This window comes from Jatropha curcas, chromosome 9 (assembly GCF_041381405.1).
Source record: "Jatropha curcas cultivar XTBG-Jc1 chromosome 9, XTBG_Jcur_1.0, whole genome shotgun sequence".
Lineage (NCBI taxonomy): Eukaryota > Viridiplantae > Streptophyta > Magnoliopsida > Malpighiales > Euphorbiaceae > Jatropha > Jatropha curcas.
Window position 1 is genome coordinate 4,894,578 of NC_143159.1, and position 16,989 is coordinate 4,911,566.

At 34.9% G+C, this 16,989-nt stretch overlaps 4 protein-coding genes across 6 annotated transcripts; 1 reads left to right on the plus strand and 3 right to left on the minus strand.

The window, feature by feature from the left end:
- Nucleotides 1-409: 409 nt before the first annotated feature.
- LOC105630673 (pyridoxin (pyrodoxamine) 5'-phosphate oxidase) lies at nucleotides 410-7,560 on the minus strand. Of its 3 annotated transcripts, none has more exons than XM_020678015.3 (15): nucleotides 7,359-7,560; nucleotides 7,060-7,260; nucleotides 6,912-6,950; nucleotides 6,326-6,493; nucleotides 6,131-6,236; nucleotides 5,489-5,655; nucleotides 5,079-5,321; nucleotides 4,800-4,888; nucleotides 3,454-3,504; nucleotides 3,268-3,358; nucleotides 2,352-2,456; nucleotides 2,177-2,247; nucleotides 1,828-1,923; nucleotides 858-967; nucleotides 410-653 (listed from the first exon to the last, which is right to left on the minus strand). In XM_020678015.3, exons 1-14 carry the CDS (start codon nucleotides 7,500-7,502, stop codon nucleotides 901-903), a joined length of 1,638 nt encoding a protein of 545 aa, XP_020533674.1. In that variant the 5' UTR covers nucleotides 7,503-7,560; the 3' UTR covers nucleotides 410-653; nucleotides 858-900. The 3 variants fall into 3 exon arrangements, with proteins under 3 accessions (XP_020533674.1, XP_012067952.1, XP_037494330.1); XM_012212562.4 differs by having other exon boundaries at nucleotides 410-749; nucleotides 7,359-7,559; XM_037638402.2 differs by having other exon boundaries at nucleotides 410-749; nucleotides 7,060-7,198; nucleotides 7,359-7,495.
- Nucleotides 7,561-8,516: 956 nt separating this feature from the next.
- On the minus strand, nucleotides 8,517-10,140 carry LOC105630672 (uncharacterized). Its single transcript, XM_012212561.4, has 6 exons — nucleotides 9,838-10,140; nucleotides 9,647-9,745; nucleotides 9,405-9,446; nucleotides 9,045-9,174; nucleotides 8,841-8,942; nucleotides 8,517-8,742 (listed from the first exon to the last, which is right to left on the minus strand). Exons 1-6 carry the CDS (start codon nucleotides 10,057-10,059, stop codon nucleotides 8,645-8,647), a joined length of 693 nt encoding a protein of 230 aa, XP_012067951.1. The 5' UTR covers nucleotides 10,060-10,140; the 3' UTR covers nucleotides 8,517-8,644.
- Nucleotides 10,141-12,123: 1,983 nt separating this feature from the next.
- LOC105630671 (bet1-like protein At4g14600) lies at nucleotides 12,124-15,013 on the plus strand. The gene is made up of 4 exons (XM_012212559.4): nucleotides 12,124-12,372; nucleotides 12,488-12,611; nucleotides 13,522-13,578; nucleotides 14,596-15,013. Exons 1-4 carry the CDS (start codon nucleotides 12,311-12,313, stop codon nucleotides 14,755-14,757), a joined length of 405 nt encoding a protein of 134 aa, XP_012067949.1. The 5' UTR covers nucleotides 12,124-12,310; the 3' UTR covers nucleotides 14,758-15,013.
- Nucleotides 14,850-16,905, minus strand: LOC105630992 (uncharacterized). The gene is made up of 2 exons (XM_012212987.4): nucleotides 15,580-16,905; nucleotides 14,850-15,450 (listed from the first exon to the last, which is right to left on the minus strand). Exons 1-2 carry the CDS (start codon nucleotides 16,552-16,554, stop codon nucleotides 15,058-15,060), a joined length of 1,368 nt encoding a protein of 455 aa, XP_012068377.1. The 5' UTR covers nucleotides 16,555-16,905; the 3' UTR covers nucleotides 14,850-15,057.
- Between the last annotated feature and the right edge of the window lie 84 nt (nucleotides 16,906-16,989).

A 16,989-nucleotide genomic window follows, 5' to 3' on the forward strand; every position in this document is an offset into this window, starting at 1 on the left:
ATGCAGTTTAAAGAAAGCTTAACAGATCCAGCAATAAAGAGGCTTACCGTTATAAATGTTGCAAATTCACCTCAGCATTTGGAGCATTCAGACTGTTAAACTTTCATGCAACTGCTGCCAAGCCCACGAAGAGAGAGAGAGAGTGCCGTTATGTTCAAAAGATAGCTCTCTAACTTGCACTTCTCTAGTAAAACCTTAATGAGGATGATTTTGAAGGTTTAATGGCTCATACAATAGAACAAAGGCTGTAAACTTTATGCCGCACAAAAGAAAGCAATGGCATGACTGGTTAATCTAGGGTGAAGTTCAAAGACCTGATTTACTCGGGGAAAAACTCAGTGGGAAGACAGCCAGAGTGGAGGAATGGATGCTAAATGAGATGATGTTCAGGAGAAAACTGTGACCGTAGTTTTCAAGCAATTATAATTTCTAATATATTAAGAATAGTTCAAACCATTTCTTTGAAATCATGTTAAAATCTTTAATCTGCAGGCTGCAGACAGTAAATAATAGCAGAAGCAACAACCTAAATGATACCATCCACTACCTTTGGCACATCTTTCGTCCTTCACTGTGTTATTATCCGTAATTGCTCTTTCAATAGACTGTAATCCCAAACCCAACCCTCTAGCTATTCACCTAAAAGCTTATACCTGCACAAAACCATATCCATAATCATATTTCAGTTATTCTGCTTCCTCATCGAGTTGCAATTTATTATGCTTATGGCTGAATGCACTCCTCGAATGCTGCAAATATATCAATTAAAGACTTCAATGAGAGGGCGAATTAGTGTGAGCATGCACTCAACTAATTAAACAAAATATATGAACACAAAGGAGCAGATAGTGAGATACCAACAAATCATGAACTTCACAATGAAGAAGCTGAAAGTACTAGTCAGGGAGCCAACCGCACAATTTTCCATACTTGTTTCCCATTGATCTCTTGAGGAACATATTGCAACCTGAAAAGAGAGCAATATATTAGCAATGGGGCCAAAACAAATCTTCTTGGCTGGAAATCCCACTTCCCATTTTCAAAAACTATTATATATCCATTGAATAACCTGATTGAAACTTCCCTGTTACTTATCATTAAGTAAAATTTTTTGGTTCATATGGAGGCTACACATACACAACAAAGTGTAGCCCATTTCATAGCCCTCATCATATTATTGAAAATTTTATGGATGATGGTGGATGAGGGGTCTTGAGGCTTAGAAAACAACAACACCCCCCCCCCCCCACCAAAAAAAAAAAAAAAGAAAAAAAAAGAGAAAGAAATGTGAGGATATGAGATAGGGTAATGTTTTGACTCCTCTGGCTAAAACAAGCATTCAATTAAATAAATACACAACACAAATGTGCTTTTTATAGAGCTTGGTGCAAATCCATATTGTACATGAACTTTGACAAGCAACACACAAGAGAAAGGGGGAAGTTGCACCCAAACTCCACATTGAACTGCATTCATATGGTCACTACAGAAACAAATGCAACATAGTAGTAGTCATCAGCCTTAGTTCCCAGGAATTCATTTATTTGGTTAGAAAAGCTTTACACAATCCTGAAGGTAGAAAAGCTTTACACAATCCTGAAGGTGAAAATACAAGGATCTAACAAAACTCATTCACTGGTCCTGAATCTGAGTTTACCCAATTCATAACTTCATGTTCAGTCCATACCCATGCACATTGTAACAAATCAAGCATTCAAAAGCTTGGATACACCATTTTGCCAATTGGTCTAGAGATTGAGCTTAAGCTGTTCAATCAATATTTAAAGACGTTATAGAAATTAATGCAGGAGTAGGGATGAAAATAACCTGTCGTGCAAGCGAGACTGCTGTCCTTGCCAAAACTCAAAAAGCTCTGGTTCAAGCCTGTATCCTCCCCAGTGCTTAGGTTTTGGGATCAAACTTCTGCACTCAGAAGAAAGGACAAGAGAAAAAGAGTGAAAGGAGGGACTTCCATCATCTTTGTTTTCTTCCAAGAGGTAATGAATTTGGATATTCTCTTTCAAAAAAAAAAAAAAAAGAAAAGAAAACAATGAAAATCCTTCAAAATCAAGTAACCATGAACATCTTAGTCATGATCTTTCATTTGAGGATAATAAACAAAGCAGTATGACATTTTTTTACAATTAGAAAAAGATGCTTGGGAAGTAAAACTTACATGTTAGAAAACTTCTCTTCTAACTCTTTGTATTGTTGGTGTAGAACATGTCTTCCAGGAACTATACTACTCTGGAGGAACAAAAAAAAAAAAAAAAAAAAAACGGTACTTGAGGCCTTACAAACAAGTAGTCACATGTATTGATACAATTTGATAAACTGAAAGTAAAAGGAACCTGTTTGCTAACTATTGCTCCAATCTGACTTCCTCGAGGGCGGCTATGGAAGTATTTTTCAGATTCCTCATCAGAGACTTTCTGCACAGATCCTTCCACTCTTACCTAGAAGTCACACTTAACAAAATGTTAGGCAATGGACCAACTCCTAGATGAACATGAAAACAAAAAATATTCCCCATTATTTTTGACACACTTCAATGGGTATAGAACACTTAGTGGGGCTTCAGAACAACACCAAACTTAGATCTAAAAGCCAATTAAAGGAATACCATAACAACAATCTCCAAGTGCAGGCAGATAATATTTTCATATGGGTTCACTAAATTATGACATTGGAAGCCAGTAAGACTAATGACATTGTCACTAATTAATAGTTGTTGCTCCACTTTCAAGTGTTCATTCTGTATATCCAAATCCAACATCTGCATTTGTTTGAGGTCCACTTATCTGATTTAACATGCTGGGACAAGACATTGGTATGTCTCACTTGGCAAATATCCAACGAAGACAAAATGCTCAATGGAAAGGGCAGGAATTTTTCAGCAATAACTGAAAAGAAGCATGAGAGAGGGAGAGGGAAAAACAGGACGGGGGACACCAAATTAGAAAAATACCACTAAAATTTCATCCATAGGTTACCAGATAGTAGATATATAGAGGTCCTATGATCCTTAATTTCAAAACTTACAGAACATATTTTGCTGCTTTCTGTTCATTCCCACATGGAGAAAGAAGGTTTATCATTATAGATATAGAACAAACACCTACACAAGCTATTCTATCAGATTTCCGCATTATGTATATGATTAAGTTGAATAAAGAATAGAACAACAGCATATAAGTTAGAAAGTTGAGAAAGAAGAAAAAGAAAAGAAAGGTCAACCTAATGACCAAAGCAAGTAATATGCATTACCTGCCGATTAAGACCATCCCAGTAGAAAAGGAGTGCTGCTCGAGGATTTTCTGATAATTCATGTGCCTTTCGACTTTCATAATTGGTGAACCTGTAAAGGTAAAAATTGCAGCAAGATCAAAACCAGCAGTTCTAGTCACAAAACAGGAATCTCATTGCTGCAATGATAGTGCCAGATTTACTAACCAGACAAACCCATCCTTATCAACTCCTTTCAACAATACCATTCTTGATGAGCTGTATTGGCAAGTAAGATAACATATGATCAATATCAGGTCAAAATCAATGGACAAAAATTGGTATTTGGAATCCAGCAGTTCCACAAGATAAAATAATGAAAAATGACAAGTACTTCGAAAAATATAGCCAATGTCATATAATAAAGTTAGATGGATTCTTTTGCTTCATTGAAGAGGGAAATGTACTTGCAGGTTTAAACCTCGATTCATATCTCGTTTTCATCCATAAACAATCCAATAGGATTTTTTACCATGAAATAAAAACTAAAGAAGCTTTATTCTTAAGACAAAAAACATTAAAGAGAAAATTTTATTACAAAATTCCTCTTATAATATACATATACCTCAAATGTAAAAGCTTAAAAGTGTAGTTGCACATTTAATACCCTATAAAAAAGTTGAAACAGATAAATTTAGAGCCAATAATGTCGTTCTCCAGTTGGTATGCTAGAGGGATTCTTTTATACAGGGTAGTGGCACTTTAGGAAAGTCCTAAGTAAAATCCCAAGGATAGAGAAAGGTCTTCATAGGAAAAACCTCTATTCAATGCCGTTCTCCTGCTGTATGTCTTTGGTAATATGTTTCTGAGGACCTCCCATAGCAAGTGTTAAGTATAAAGATATGATACCCATGTGGACCTAAATTAATTGAGTATAGTTTCTCCCTATGCATATGCTACAGTTTTGCATTTTGCTTGTCTTCACTAGCGTGCACCACAGACTTTTGTTAAACAAGCCACAGTTAACCATTTACCTATATGGAAATTAGGGTAGTTAGTTACATTTTACCACCCTGGTTGTTTTTTGGTTTCTTGATTTATTTTGTTCTCCATAAGCTTAATTAGAGCTCTGAGAGAGAGAAAGACAAAGAGAGGGTGGGGAGTGTTGAGAAAATGTTGGATGCAGAAGTGGAGTTAAAGCTGTGTTTGTCCTGCTTCCATACTATATCAGCATAGAAGAGTTAAGTTCTGGGGGGAGAAAATATTTTTTCTCTGTGCCATGACTCGTGAACTCCTGTACCAGTGAACAGATATCGCGACTGAAGACAAATGGATTAAGTAGCCCAACAATAATTTGTCTACCACTTTGGACAATTTATAAATGCAATGGCTTACATTAGCAATTCTAAGACACTTTTTCCTTCTGTTTTCAAGGGTCACTTTATAAGCCAAAATCAATTAAAAGAATCATTCTTCACTTAAGTTCATAAACATCCATGCCAATCAGTTACTTTATCCATTTGGAAGAAGGTAATGACTTTCAACTGATGAATAGCAGAAGAAGAAAAACTCACGGTTTTCCATCCTTTCCAACAGTTGACAAGCACATAGCATTTGGCTCTTTTAATCCAGCAACCACAGCATCATCAAACCATTTACGGAACTGCAAGATAGCAAATGGCATAATCCCTGACACAGTAAACTGACTCTGCAATGATCCTGACTAAAAAAGCAACCTTACCAACTACAAATGGTTCATTTCCTTGTTGACTTGCAAGCTTAAAAAAAAAAAAAAAAAAAAGAAAAAAAAAAACACACAACTCAAAAGTAACTACCACATCATTAATACGAACCTGATCGATGGGGTTAGCCTCCACCTGCTCCTCAAGGAATTCAGGAGAAATATAGTTCTCTCTCAGAGCTGACATATCAATTTGTGGAGGTTTTCCAATTCGGACACACATAGACGTACCAGGATATGGTGGAAGATGCAACTTAAATTTCTCAACAATAATTGGTGGGATAAACCTACCACCTAGAAAGTGGTGCGGACCAGAAAATTTCTTTGCACACAACTTTGGAGCAGTCAAAGAGACCTAGGAGATACTGAAGTTGCATTAACAAGATGGTTTCACCACTAGAAATATAATTGTGTAAAATTGTAAAATATTTTGTAAATTTATGATCACAAGATTTCAGACTATTGAGTTACAGCAAGAAAAAAAAAAAAAAAAAGATTACTGGTGTCTGTTACATAACATACCAACATGTCAGGTTTAATTCCCTCACCACCAACATCACCTTCTTCAACATGCCATCCAGATGGAATATCTATGGAGACAACAACTGAACGCTTTTCATGAACTTCATTGCACTTATGCAAGTAAACCAACTTTTGGATTAGATCATCAAAAGGTGGCCTTGGGGCACCTGAAACATTTGAGAATGTCAGTTAGAAAAGAGATAAGAATACATGAGCTTTCAGCAGTAAAATAATTTCATAATTAGATAAATTATGTATGTTAGCCAGGCAAAATAAAAAACATAAACAATTAAAAGAACTCAGGCCAAGAAGGTTTGCTTGAAGAGGTGAATTTGCATAAGTTAAATAAAATCAGAGAGCTTATTAAACATAGTCTAACAAGTTCAAAGCAATTAGTGATTAAATTACAAGAAATCTCTACTTGAGAGATTGCACTCCAATATTCCATATACTTGAATATCTTCCAAGACAATGAATAGCAATAATGTTGACTTGTTACAATATATATAATATACACATGGAGTGAAGAAGCTATGAAAAAGCCCTACAAATTTGGCTTCAGTGCCAGCGTGAACAGACTTGAGCAAAAGCAAACAAAAAAAAAGAAAAAATAAATTAAATTACAGAAAAAAGAGCAATTACCATGAAATGAGAACCCAAACATTGCATCAACTAGAATGTCAAAGTCCTTTGACAAGTCCAAAGGCAGATCTTCCACTGCCAAGAAGGGGACTGACAGCGACTCCAGCTACAAAATTACTACAATCAAATAAGAATTCTGATGAAGTGTAGCATCTGGTGGTTCAAGTAGGTTTCAAACTTGTGATCACTCCGTACCTGAGTGACCAGACCAGTGTAAAGTTGTTTGGCAGTACGCTTTGGATAGCAAATAACTGGCTTGTATCCAAAGTGATGCAGATGGCGAGCAGCTACCAAACCATCACCACCATTATTCCCAGGACCGCATATAGCAAGAACACGATTATACTCGCTCGGTTTGTAAACCTGCCAAAGGATTCAATTCAGAAAAGAATCCTGGATCAAGTTCTTAATTCTCACTGAGTATAGAATTGTTTTACATAATAATACTTATTTCCCTCCCTTTTATGGGTCTTATAGATTTTAGAGGTATTAATGCCGAGTGTCATACAGCATCAAACCTAAAAACTACTATTAGTCAAAAGACATGATTACATGTGTACATGTGCAAACTTTCACAACTGTAAATCCATTTTCCAAGCAAAGATGAACAAGCAACAAGACAAGTAAATTACAAGATTTGTGGTTGTTTGCCTATGATAAAATTTAACTTATGCAAAATGCTAACTTACACGAAATTAATAATCTAAGAAATAATGATTGCCTGAACATTTCGCAGAAACTATTTGCAAGAAAAATATTATTACTATAAATGAAGCAATACCTCCTCTATGGAAGTAGCAACGCTCAAACCAGCCAATTCCTGCAAATACCGTTAAAAACATTAAAATTAAGAATAGAGCGAGAAGGAATCAAATCATAAAGCTTCTAAAATCCAAATAAAAACAAAACGATAAGGCTTGTAAACTGACCATCAATTGATCCACGCTAAATCCGAGAGGTCCCATGAGCATCTCATCAATCTCCGCAGCTTCACGCTGCCTGAGGTAGGATATAGACTCTGGATTTTGAATGCTCTGCATTTCTCTAGTCGGTTCGCTTGATTTTGAACTGGAGAAACGAATTACAGAACTCGAACAAAATTCAGGACGCGGAATTGGACAAGTAGAACCCTAAAAGACATGTCGCCAGAATTTAGATGGCTAAACAGTGCAGTGCAGTGAGAGAGAGAGAGAGAGAGAGAGAGAGAGAGAGAGGAGGCTACGCTTACCCAGGCTTTTGAGGGGAGGGAGTTGTAGAGAAAGCGAGATGAATTGGAAATGGAAGAAGAGTTATTGCGCTGAGTGAGAGCAAGAGGGATTAACTGGCTAAGAAATAAACATGTCATTGCTCGGGTTTTGCGTATCAATATCATCGCTACGTTAACCAGATTATTCTTTATTCGTGCGTGTTACTGTGTTTCGCTCCATTCTGCGTAAATGTTGATTTTGCGCCGAAATCATTCGCGAATTGGGACGTTTCAACTGCAGTTGGGCCATTACCAATAACCACAGTATGCGGCCCGATTCGGATAATTTAAAAGACGCTTCAACGTAGAATGATTTTCAAACGTTATCCATTTAGAAGGTGGGTTTTCAAGCGGGCTGGATTTTGGAGGCCCTTGCCCGAAACTTGAAACGTTATAGGACTAGTCGACTGGACGGTTTTTCAAATCTTGGTCACAGAGCTCAGTTCGAAGATTTGATTATCAAGCCAAACCCGCTAGGTTCAGCAATGGTATAATTTTTATTTTTTCAGATTTTAGATGTTGCTTTTTGGGCTTTGTTTGATAATATTAGATGTTTAAGTAGTTATTGATTATTGTAGTATCAATCATGTTAATTGGATGTTAATTGGTTGTTAGCGGTCAGTAGTTAGTTGTTTATATAATCATATAAAGTATGAGTTTTCAGTAAAAATAATTATTTAATTAATTTTGATTGGTTGTTTACATATACAATAGTTTTAAAACATAAATGTTTAATTTAAATAATTTAAAAAGTTCATTAATAGAGATTACTATAAAAAGCATCTTCAATATTACACATGAAATGCTATTGTTTAATTGACACATCATGAAAAACAAAAATATATTTTTTGAAAAAATACTCTCCAATGCTAATATGTAAAAGTAATACATTAGAGAGAAATTTTTAAAATTTAATGTACTATAAATAAATATTTAATCACATCATCATTTTGCATGATGCATCATTCACAATTCACATCATCATTTTATATGACACATCATTTACAATCCACGTTAATATTGGAAATGCTTTTAATCATTAAATAGTATAATCAACAAATATAAAAATGGTGATTTGACAATAATGTCTTAAAAACTGATGTTGGTGATTGAGGTACCTGTGGAAAAAATTGTACTCAGTTACTAAGTAAAATAATATTATATGATAAAATGTTACAGGTTTGTCCTAGTAAATCCAACTAGAACACAAAATGATATAATTTTCTTTGTGCTACTGACAAAGTTATTTTGATTACATGTATTTCCGATCACTTGATCAGGCTAATCAAATCAGTAGCATCTGAATGGGGCAACGTATTTTCAATCTTCTTAATGAAGCTCAGCATAGTTTCTTGACTTGTTTCATCTGAAAGGAAAAGACAGACAACAATCATCTATTAGCAATCATAGTATTAATATAGTAGTATTTACCAATAGCGAATAAAAGATTATATTTTTAATTACCAAGTCTGGGTATGGTATGGCCCTTTGGATGGTGAATCACAACAGGTTCTACAAACGATTCCAAGAGCTCTAAACCATGCGGCTTCAAAAAGTCCGTCTCTCCTGCCAAAGACAAACCAATATCAGTAAATTAATGTACATTGTCCGAATATTTCTATTGACTATTGCAGTTTGGCATTTTTATAATGTTTGGTATATATATACCTAAAAAGTGAATAGAGGCACATTGAATTGGAGAGGCATATGCTTTTTCGGCCACGGATGGTGACTTGAACTTAGCTCCGCCAATTATTATCAGGAACTTTATTTTGGGTACATTCTTTAAAGCCACGCCCTGCAAATGGAATCAAAACAAAATAAAACCTTATTAATATGATGTTTAATTGTTTATAGCGAGCCATAACAGGAATTGAATTTACCATAAAAATGCTTTTGATTTTAATTATATTGCATTACAATTTACAACACGATGGAATTTGTCTCAAATAATAAAAAATAAAAAAAACCTATTTTATCAAACCTTCATTAATTACTAAATTAAAAGACAGAACGATAATTAATTACCTTAGCTTGCAGCCCCGCAAGCCCCGCCGATAGTATTGCTCCCTGTATCAATAATGCAATTGCCGTGAATTAGTTGGATTTAAAAAAAAAAAGAAAAAAGAAAAAAAACTTTCAAACATCTAATCGCATACGGCATCCAAAAAAAAAAAAAGGGAAAAACTTTCCGTAATTTGATGTTTTTCTAGCAACCAAACAGAAAGTCAAGGCAATATAAATATTAATTCTGCACTTGACTCAATTACCTGAGAGAAACCCAAGAGACCATCAAAAGGTCCATGATTAATCATGAAATCCTCTATGTAAGCAAGACATTCGTCAAAATTGGTGTATTCTGTAAATTCCTGAGAGAAAACTCACAAAATTTTATTTTCCTGAGAGAAAAAAAGTTACAAAAGCAAAGCAGAAATAGCCGAAGAGAGAATAAGAATTTAACCTTGTTGAATTGGAACCACTCGTAATAAGGAGGATCGAAAATCCCTTCCACGTCGGATTTTCCTTGAGCTGGATAAGGTGCGTCTGGAAAAACAAGATCGATCTTTTGAAGAACTGATTCAGGCCACTTAGAGACCTGTTTCTTAAGAATTTCTCCGCTTGTTCTAAATCCATGTAGGCATAGAAATCTCGGTTTCCTCACAGTCTGTCGTTCTTGTACCATCTTAAAATTTCGATTTCTTACACGTATTGATTTTTTTTCTTTTTAGCAGAAAAGAGACGTTGCAGACTTGCGGCTCCGCTACCTTTGGAGGAGTATATATAGGCAAAACCAGGGCGTTGATGGGCCTGAATTAAAAAGCGAGATTTCAACGAACGCGTGAGAGTGACGTAGGGAGTGAGGGAAAACAAGGGAATTAGATGATCAGTGTAATCGAATGTTAGAAATGCCGGTTAGGCTTTATTTGACGGTCAAGATTTGCTGGGGATTTAGTGAATGGTGTGGGTGTATTGGAGTGTAGCACAGACAGTGCCATGAACGCGCGTTCCCTCGGTTTGACCCACGTGAACTTTGTGAAGGACGTGGGCTGTTAGGAACAAAAACATGAACCAATCAAAATAATATTGAAAATAAAATCAATTTGTTTATTTATATGGTCAAATTATTCCTAATGTTTTGTGGTGGTACTATTAATCAAGATTTTACTAATTATTTTTATTTTACTTTTTTTTCAAACTCTTACTACTCATATTAGATTATGTTTTCTTTTTAATTTATAAAAAAGTCGAACAAAAATAAAAATAATTTCTTATTTAGAAAGTAAGTGAGATTTTATTTTTCAATATCAATTAATGATTGAGATAAGAAATTAAATTTATTTATCATAAATAAAAAACATTACAAACGGAAGTATTATGTTTGAGATGCACAAAGTAACACCCTTGCTCTTCTTACCCATGAGTCAAAATTATAAAAGCCATTTTCTTCATATATATATATATATACAGATTGCTCTACAGCCGACACTTGTCTATGGAAACTTTTTATATTAGGTAACAAAACCTATGATTCTATTTGCTTATTTCTATATTTCTCAATGTATTTTCTTTTCTCTATTTTTCTTCTATTCCATAATATGTTATGTAGAAAGTATATAATACCGTTCAAAATAAGAATTAATTTTTTTTCTCGTCATCATACAAGAGTAAGTTACAAAAATATGATAAAATATTATAATATATTGTATAAATACTATTTATATGGTTTGATTTAATGTTATTATACTCTTATATAAATAATATAAAAAAGAGTATTTATATTACAGTATTTACATATATTATTAAATTAAACAAAATAATAGCATAAGTACATATTTACTTTGCATACTCGATGGAAGAAATATTATGTATAACTATTGTTAATTAGACTAATACATGTTCGGGTAAGAGGAAAATTAGATAAAATGTGTGGGTTTCTAAAGTTCTCGATGCAATGAAAGATAAAGAAGGTGAATTCACTAATTCAGTGAAGTTATTGTAGTCTATATATTTATTTTTGCTGACCTTTGAAACCACTTTCTTTATTCAGTTAATTAATGCTAAAAAGCTTCTTTTCGGATGAAGGGATCTTTTAATTGGACAGACTAAAACTGGAACTATATAATCGGTTCCCCAAAATAGAGTAGGATAGTAAATTTGACAATCCGTTAGCAACTAGTATTTTCTAATGTTAAGTTTCAATTTTATTATATATTAATTAAATTTAAAAAATTGAAAACCTATAGATTATAATTCAGTTGACAATACATATGGATATGTAAGAAGAACTATCGAGTTCGATCATTACTAAATATACATGTACAAAAAGGCGAAGGGCTTAATTGTACTAAATCCGAACTAGATTAGATAGTCTTAGTAATAGCATTTCGGTTATTTACACAAAAAAAATTTAGAGATCAAAAGAAAAGAATATTATTAAAAAAATTTAGAAATCAAAAGAAAAGAGTATTGTTAGTCGATCGGTTTAGTTAGTCTTGTCAACCGTACGAATAGCGAGAAGTTTGAAGTTCAAGATTTCACAGCTACTAAATTTCTCGCCAAATTAGTGAATAAATGAAAAATGAAAAAAAAAAAAACATTGAATTACGAAAACCCGTTTGAATGCCAGCTCACCTAGTAAACTTACGCGGCATAAACACATTAAAGCTAATTTTAAGCTTAGGTATACTTATCCAATAACTATCTGCCACGTATAACACAATAACATAGAGCCGTCTTTACCTTTTGACCTCTTTTATGATCAAAATTTCCGGCACGTCCATTGCTCATCACTGATCCTTCGAGAAAAACTGACGGAGAATGTATCGCTTGTTAACGTTACGTCGTCACCACCACCTATAATAAAACAAAAAAATTTTCAATCTCTGTGCTCTGATTCTCTTTGATTTCGATTTAGCCGCAAAGAACTCTCTTCAATGGCCGCCAGTTCGAGCCGAGGCGGTTCCTTCTATGGCGGCGCTGCTCCCTATAGATCGAAGTATGATTTCCATTACTTGATCATGTTTTTAGGGTTTCGTATTAGTTCTTATTTATTTGTTGTTGTAATCGATTTTCTTTAACATTATCATAAATTTTGTGTTTATATATTTCAGGGATGGGCTCAGCACGAGACCGGCGGCGAGCTCCGATGAAATACAATTACGGATTGATCCGATGCACGCTGACTTCGATGACGAGATCTCTGGTCTCCGTAGCCAAGTTAAGCAATTGAGAAATGTGAGTTTTCTTTTTCTTTTTTCAATTTCTTTTTGAATTGCTATTTGTTATCTTTTAAATTGAATTACGAGGCCTGTCTCGTGAGCTAAAATCAATAAATAGGGAGTATGATTCTATCTTTATGGATTTTTCTGGCTAACCATAACGTTAGCTGGATAGTTAGTTCATGTTGATGATAGGTATGAGTTAATTTGAATTTTTACTCTAATATAGGTAGGTACTGCCAGAGATTATATAATTATTGATTAAATGGCTATAAATGTGCCATGTAAAGACCTCAAATACCAGTGCCAGTTTGAATTTATTTCAGGTAGTTTATTGGCAAAAGGAAGTATGCAAATATGATAAAAGGCTGCTAATGGTTTGTTTTATCTGTATAGAAATAGTGTCACACATTGTCATTTTTCTTTGCGTTCATGAATAAATATTGATGTCTGTGTCTTAGGAACTTGGAGGAGAATGATGCAGAACATTGAAAATGGCTCTTTTAGGAGATTCTTTTTTACACCCACTTTCCTTGGATTGGTAGCAAATAAGGTTATCCATATGTTTCAGTCTGAAATCAATGTTTATTTTATAATATCTGCCTAAATGGAGGAAACTGCCAAGAAATGCTGGGAGATGCAATGCATTTAGGACTTTAATGGCTAATCATATACAAATCTTTTCCTGAAGCTGCATGTCTGGCAACTCAAAATCCCAAGCTATTCCTTGCTTATAAAGATTCTGTTATTTTATGAGCTTAGTGCTGTATTTGCGCTATTTCTTGCTTTTTCTCTACTTCTTGCTTTCTTTCGCTTTGAAACTGTCTGTTTTCGTTTATCCCTTGTCCAAAGTTATCAATATCATTACTGAATTATAAGTTTCTTTAGATATATCGTGTTAGTTCTTATCTAATTATATGCTGCAGGTGGCTCAAGAGATAGGATCAGAAGCAAAGTTCCAGAAGGATTTCTTGGATCAGCTGGTGAGTTTCCAATTGGCATGCCCCTTCTTGGTTATGTTTGGCTGTTTTATGTGCTCTTTAGTATTTTACTTTCCTTTGGGTTTTAGTTTGCTCTATATTGTTGATGCAGTGTAGTGGTATTTCTATTTCTGTGGCTAATTATGTTAAAGCCTCACTACTTTGAATCTGAAGCAAAATATAATTGCTTTACAACATGAAATTTCTGTGGGGGTAAGGAGAGGGTTATTATAAACTCTGAATTTTTAGAACAACATTCACATGCTATGTGAAATTAGGAGGACTTTATTGGTCCAGGAAGCCGCACCTCTTACCTAGGGAGGGGTTTGCAGTTTCATATCTACCCTCCCTTCCCTCCACCTCTAGAAAAAGGGTTTCCTTTCTGCATGTTCACACACACACACACACACAGAGACACTGATGTTATTATTATTGATAATGGCATTTTGATTGTTAAAAAGGAAATGAGGAAAAGAAGGGGAATGGCTGCCATCAGTTAGTATCTAAGAAAATATAATAAGAAAGATTGTATCATCACAATGTCATATCTAAACATATGGCTGTATACAATTTGCTCTATTGTATAGTGATGTGACGTATTCGTGCTCTCAATTTGAAGTCTTTATGGTCTGGGAACAATTTGGCTCTTTCAACTTATCTTTTTGATGGGTATGGGACAAAATGTCACTGATTACATTTACCCTGCCATTGGATAATTTTGTTCTTAATTATTAGTGCCCTCCTTTGTTTCTATACGTGTTTCTTTATCTGATTTTGAGCTGTTTTTATTATTATGTTCAGTGCAAGCTAGACTATAAACTGAAGTCTGTTTGCTTATTGCTTTTCTCATATGCCTTCCAGAAATTTGTTTTCCATCTATGATATCAATAAATGATTAGGACTTTTCTTACTATTATCCAATGATTTATAGTGCTATAAACTAATAGCACTTTGCCTATATTTCCTAGTACAAAATGCTGTAACTGCCTTGATGAATGTTCAATTTTGTTGAAATGACAGCAAATGACTGTGATAAAAGCTCAAGCAGGTGTGAAGAATAACATAAGGAAATTGAACAAGAGCATCATTAAGAATGGTGGAAACCATATCGTCCACGTGGTTCTTTTTGCACTCCTATGTTTCACTGTGGTCTACCTGTGGTCCAAAGTATCCAGAAGATGAGTTATGTTTAGACTGAAAATATGTTCATATCAATAGCTATCCATGGATGGACCGGTATTTGCGAGCTATATTGCAGGATCCGTTGTAAAATCTTCCCATTAGCTTCTTTATTGAACATTGGCTTTTGTTGGGTTATGCCTAAAATCTAGATCTTTCCTATTTAAAAAAGAAAAAAGAGATTACTACTATGCTTGATCTCTAGTTTTTGATGTACGAACACAGCAATATTCAATGCAATCAAGCTTTACTAATACAATTTATGCACTACGGATTTGTAGAATGGTAAATAGAACAAATATACTAGCATGCGCAGGACGTTGAATATGGCTGTGGCTTCTTGATGGCATTTTCTACCTTTCTTTGTTTAACTTGGTTGATAACAGTTCTTGCCCAGAGTGTAAAATGGGTTTCGTTGTGACCCACCTTGCCATTTTTATAGAAGTCGAAGCACTGTAGATCATTTTGAGGAAGGGGACATTCCTTTTTGCCTAAAGGTTCCCACCATGTGCCTTCATGTCTGATTCCAGTTTGGTCTGCCATCCAGTGATGTGCATATTGGCCTATACCAGCGAGCTCTAACCATCCTTTAGGGAAGAACTCCATTACACTACTGTTCCTATCCATGAAAAGCATGTTCGTCAATTGGGCACCGTGCGGTGAGACAACGATGTCTGTGTAAGTCATTACTCTAACCTGAATGCATAACAGAAACGAAGTGATAAGCACTAATAGACTCGTTTTTAGAACTGTGAAATTGTGAGTCAGGACATTAAGAAAAAAGAAAAAGAAAAAAAGAGAGGTCGTTTTAGCCCATTTACAAACCTGGTCACAAAAGCTTAGATCCTCAGACTGAGCCACCTCAAGTATGCAGCCCTCCACCTTTGCACATTCCCTAGCGAATATTTCTGTAACTGCAGTAGCATTCTTAAACGATCTCGAACCTCTTCTCATTAGCAATGTTAGCCTTATTATATCTTTGCTTTCTTTTCCTTTACCTGCTAAATCAATTCCACAAAATCTCCTTGCTTTACATCTCAACATATCAAAAACCTGAAGCTTCTTTTCCTTTCCCATGCTTCCCTGATTGTGTCTCATTACAACCGCCTTTTCAAAACAATAAGGCTTGTCTCCTTCTTCAAGTCCTTCTAGTTTAACTTGTCCAAAATTAGCTTCCATCAAATTTTGCAGCCAAGATCCCATTTTAGACCTGAGCTCTCCCCAGTGGAACAGTATCCATCTTGTTGGCTTCAAGCACTCGTTCTTTATGGACCAACCAACAAATGGGGCCATAGCACACAATCCATGCCATAAATTTACATAATCATAATATGTGTCTGATACAAAAGTCAAGCCTTCAATAAACTTGGCTGAGGCTGGAAGAGCTTCTTGAAATGCCAAGGCATATGAATTCTTGGTGCCATCTGTTGTGTCCTTTCCTTTGATGCATAAAAGCCTTCCTTTAGACATTTCTGAAGGGAAATAGAGGTATTCAGCTTCATTTTCCTCGCGAGTGTCGTTCAAAGAGCTCATAAACCAGGAGTTCCCTTCTGTGGCAGTTTTCGCAAAGCGCAGATCTTTAAGGGGAAGGAAAGTGACAGACTTTTGGAGCTTTGAGATCAAAGTATTGGTATTTTTGGAAAGGTTAACGGCATTAAGTGCTAACCCTTTCCAGAAAGGAGAGGTTTGAGATTGAATAAATAAAAGAGAGAACAACAGAAGAAAGGATATAATGATTATGGTTGAGTAGTATGAACTCTTCTTCTTGGTAAACGCTTTAGTGCTTCTGTCTAAATCCATAATTAGACTTGAAATGAAGTGATAAGTGAAAAGTAAACTCGTTGGTTTATATTAGACCAATTGTGAGTAATTGATCTCGAGATTGAGATACATATAATATTAAAGAAACCAGTTAAAAATTATATTGATACTGTTTTGGTCAACCACGGTATCGTCATCTCCGATCGCCACTACAGAGGGAATAGCAGATTCCGGAATACCATGAGAATTTAAAAAGAGAAAGAAGACCGACAAATGGCTTCGGTTGAAAACAGCGCAGGAAATGCTAATTTTTTACAAATTTCCTGCGTCAAGATCCACCATTGACGGTTTAACACCTTGAGAAAAATTGCAGTCACGTATACAGAGAACAAGGGATAGCTTCCAATCCCAAGATATGAATGATATACAGAGATACCAACAATTCCCAGCCGCATAGGATCAAACGAGCAATTT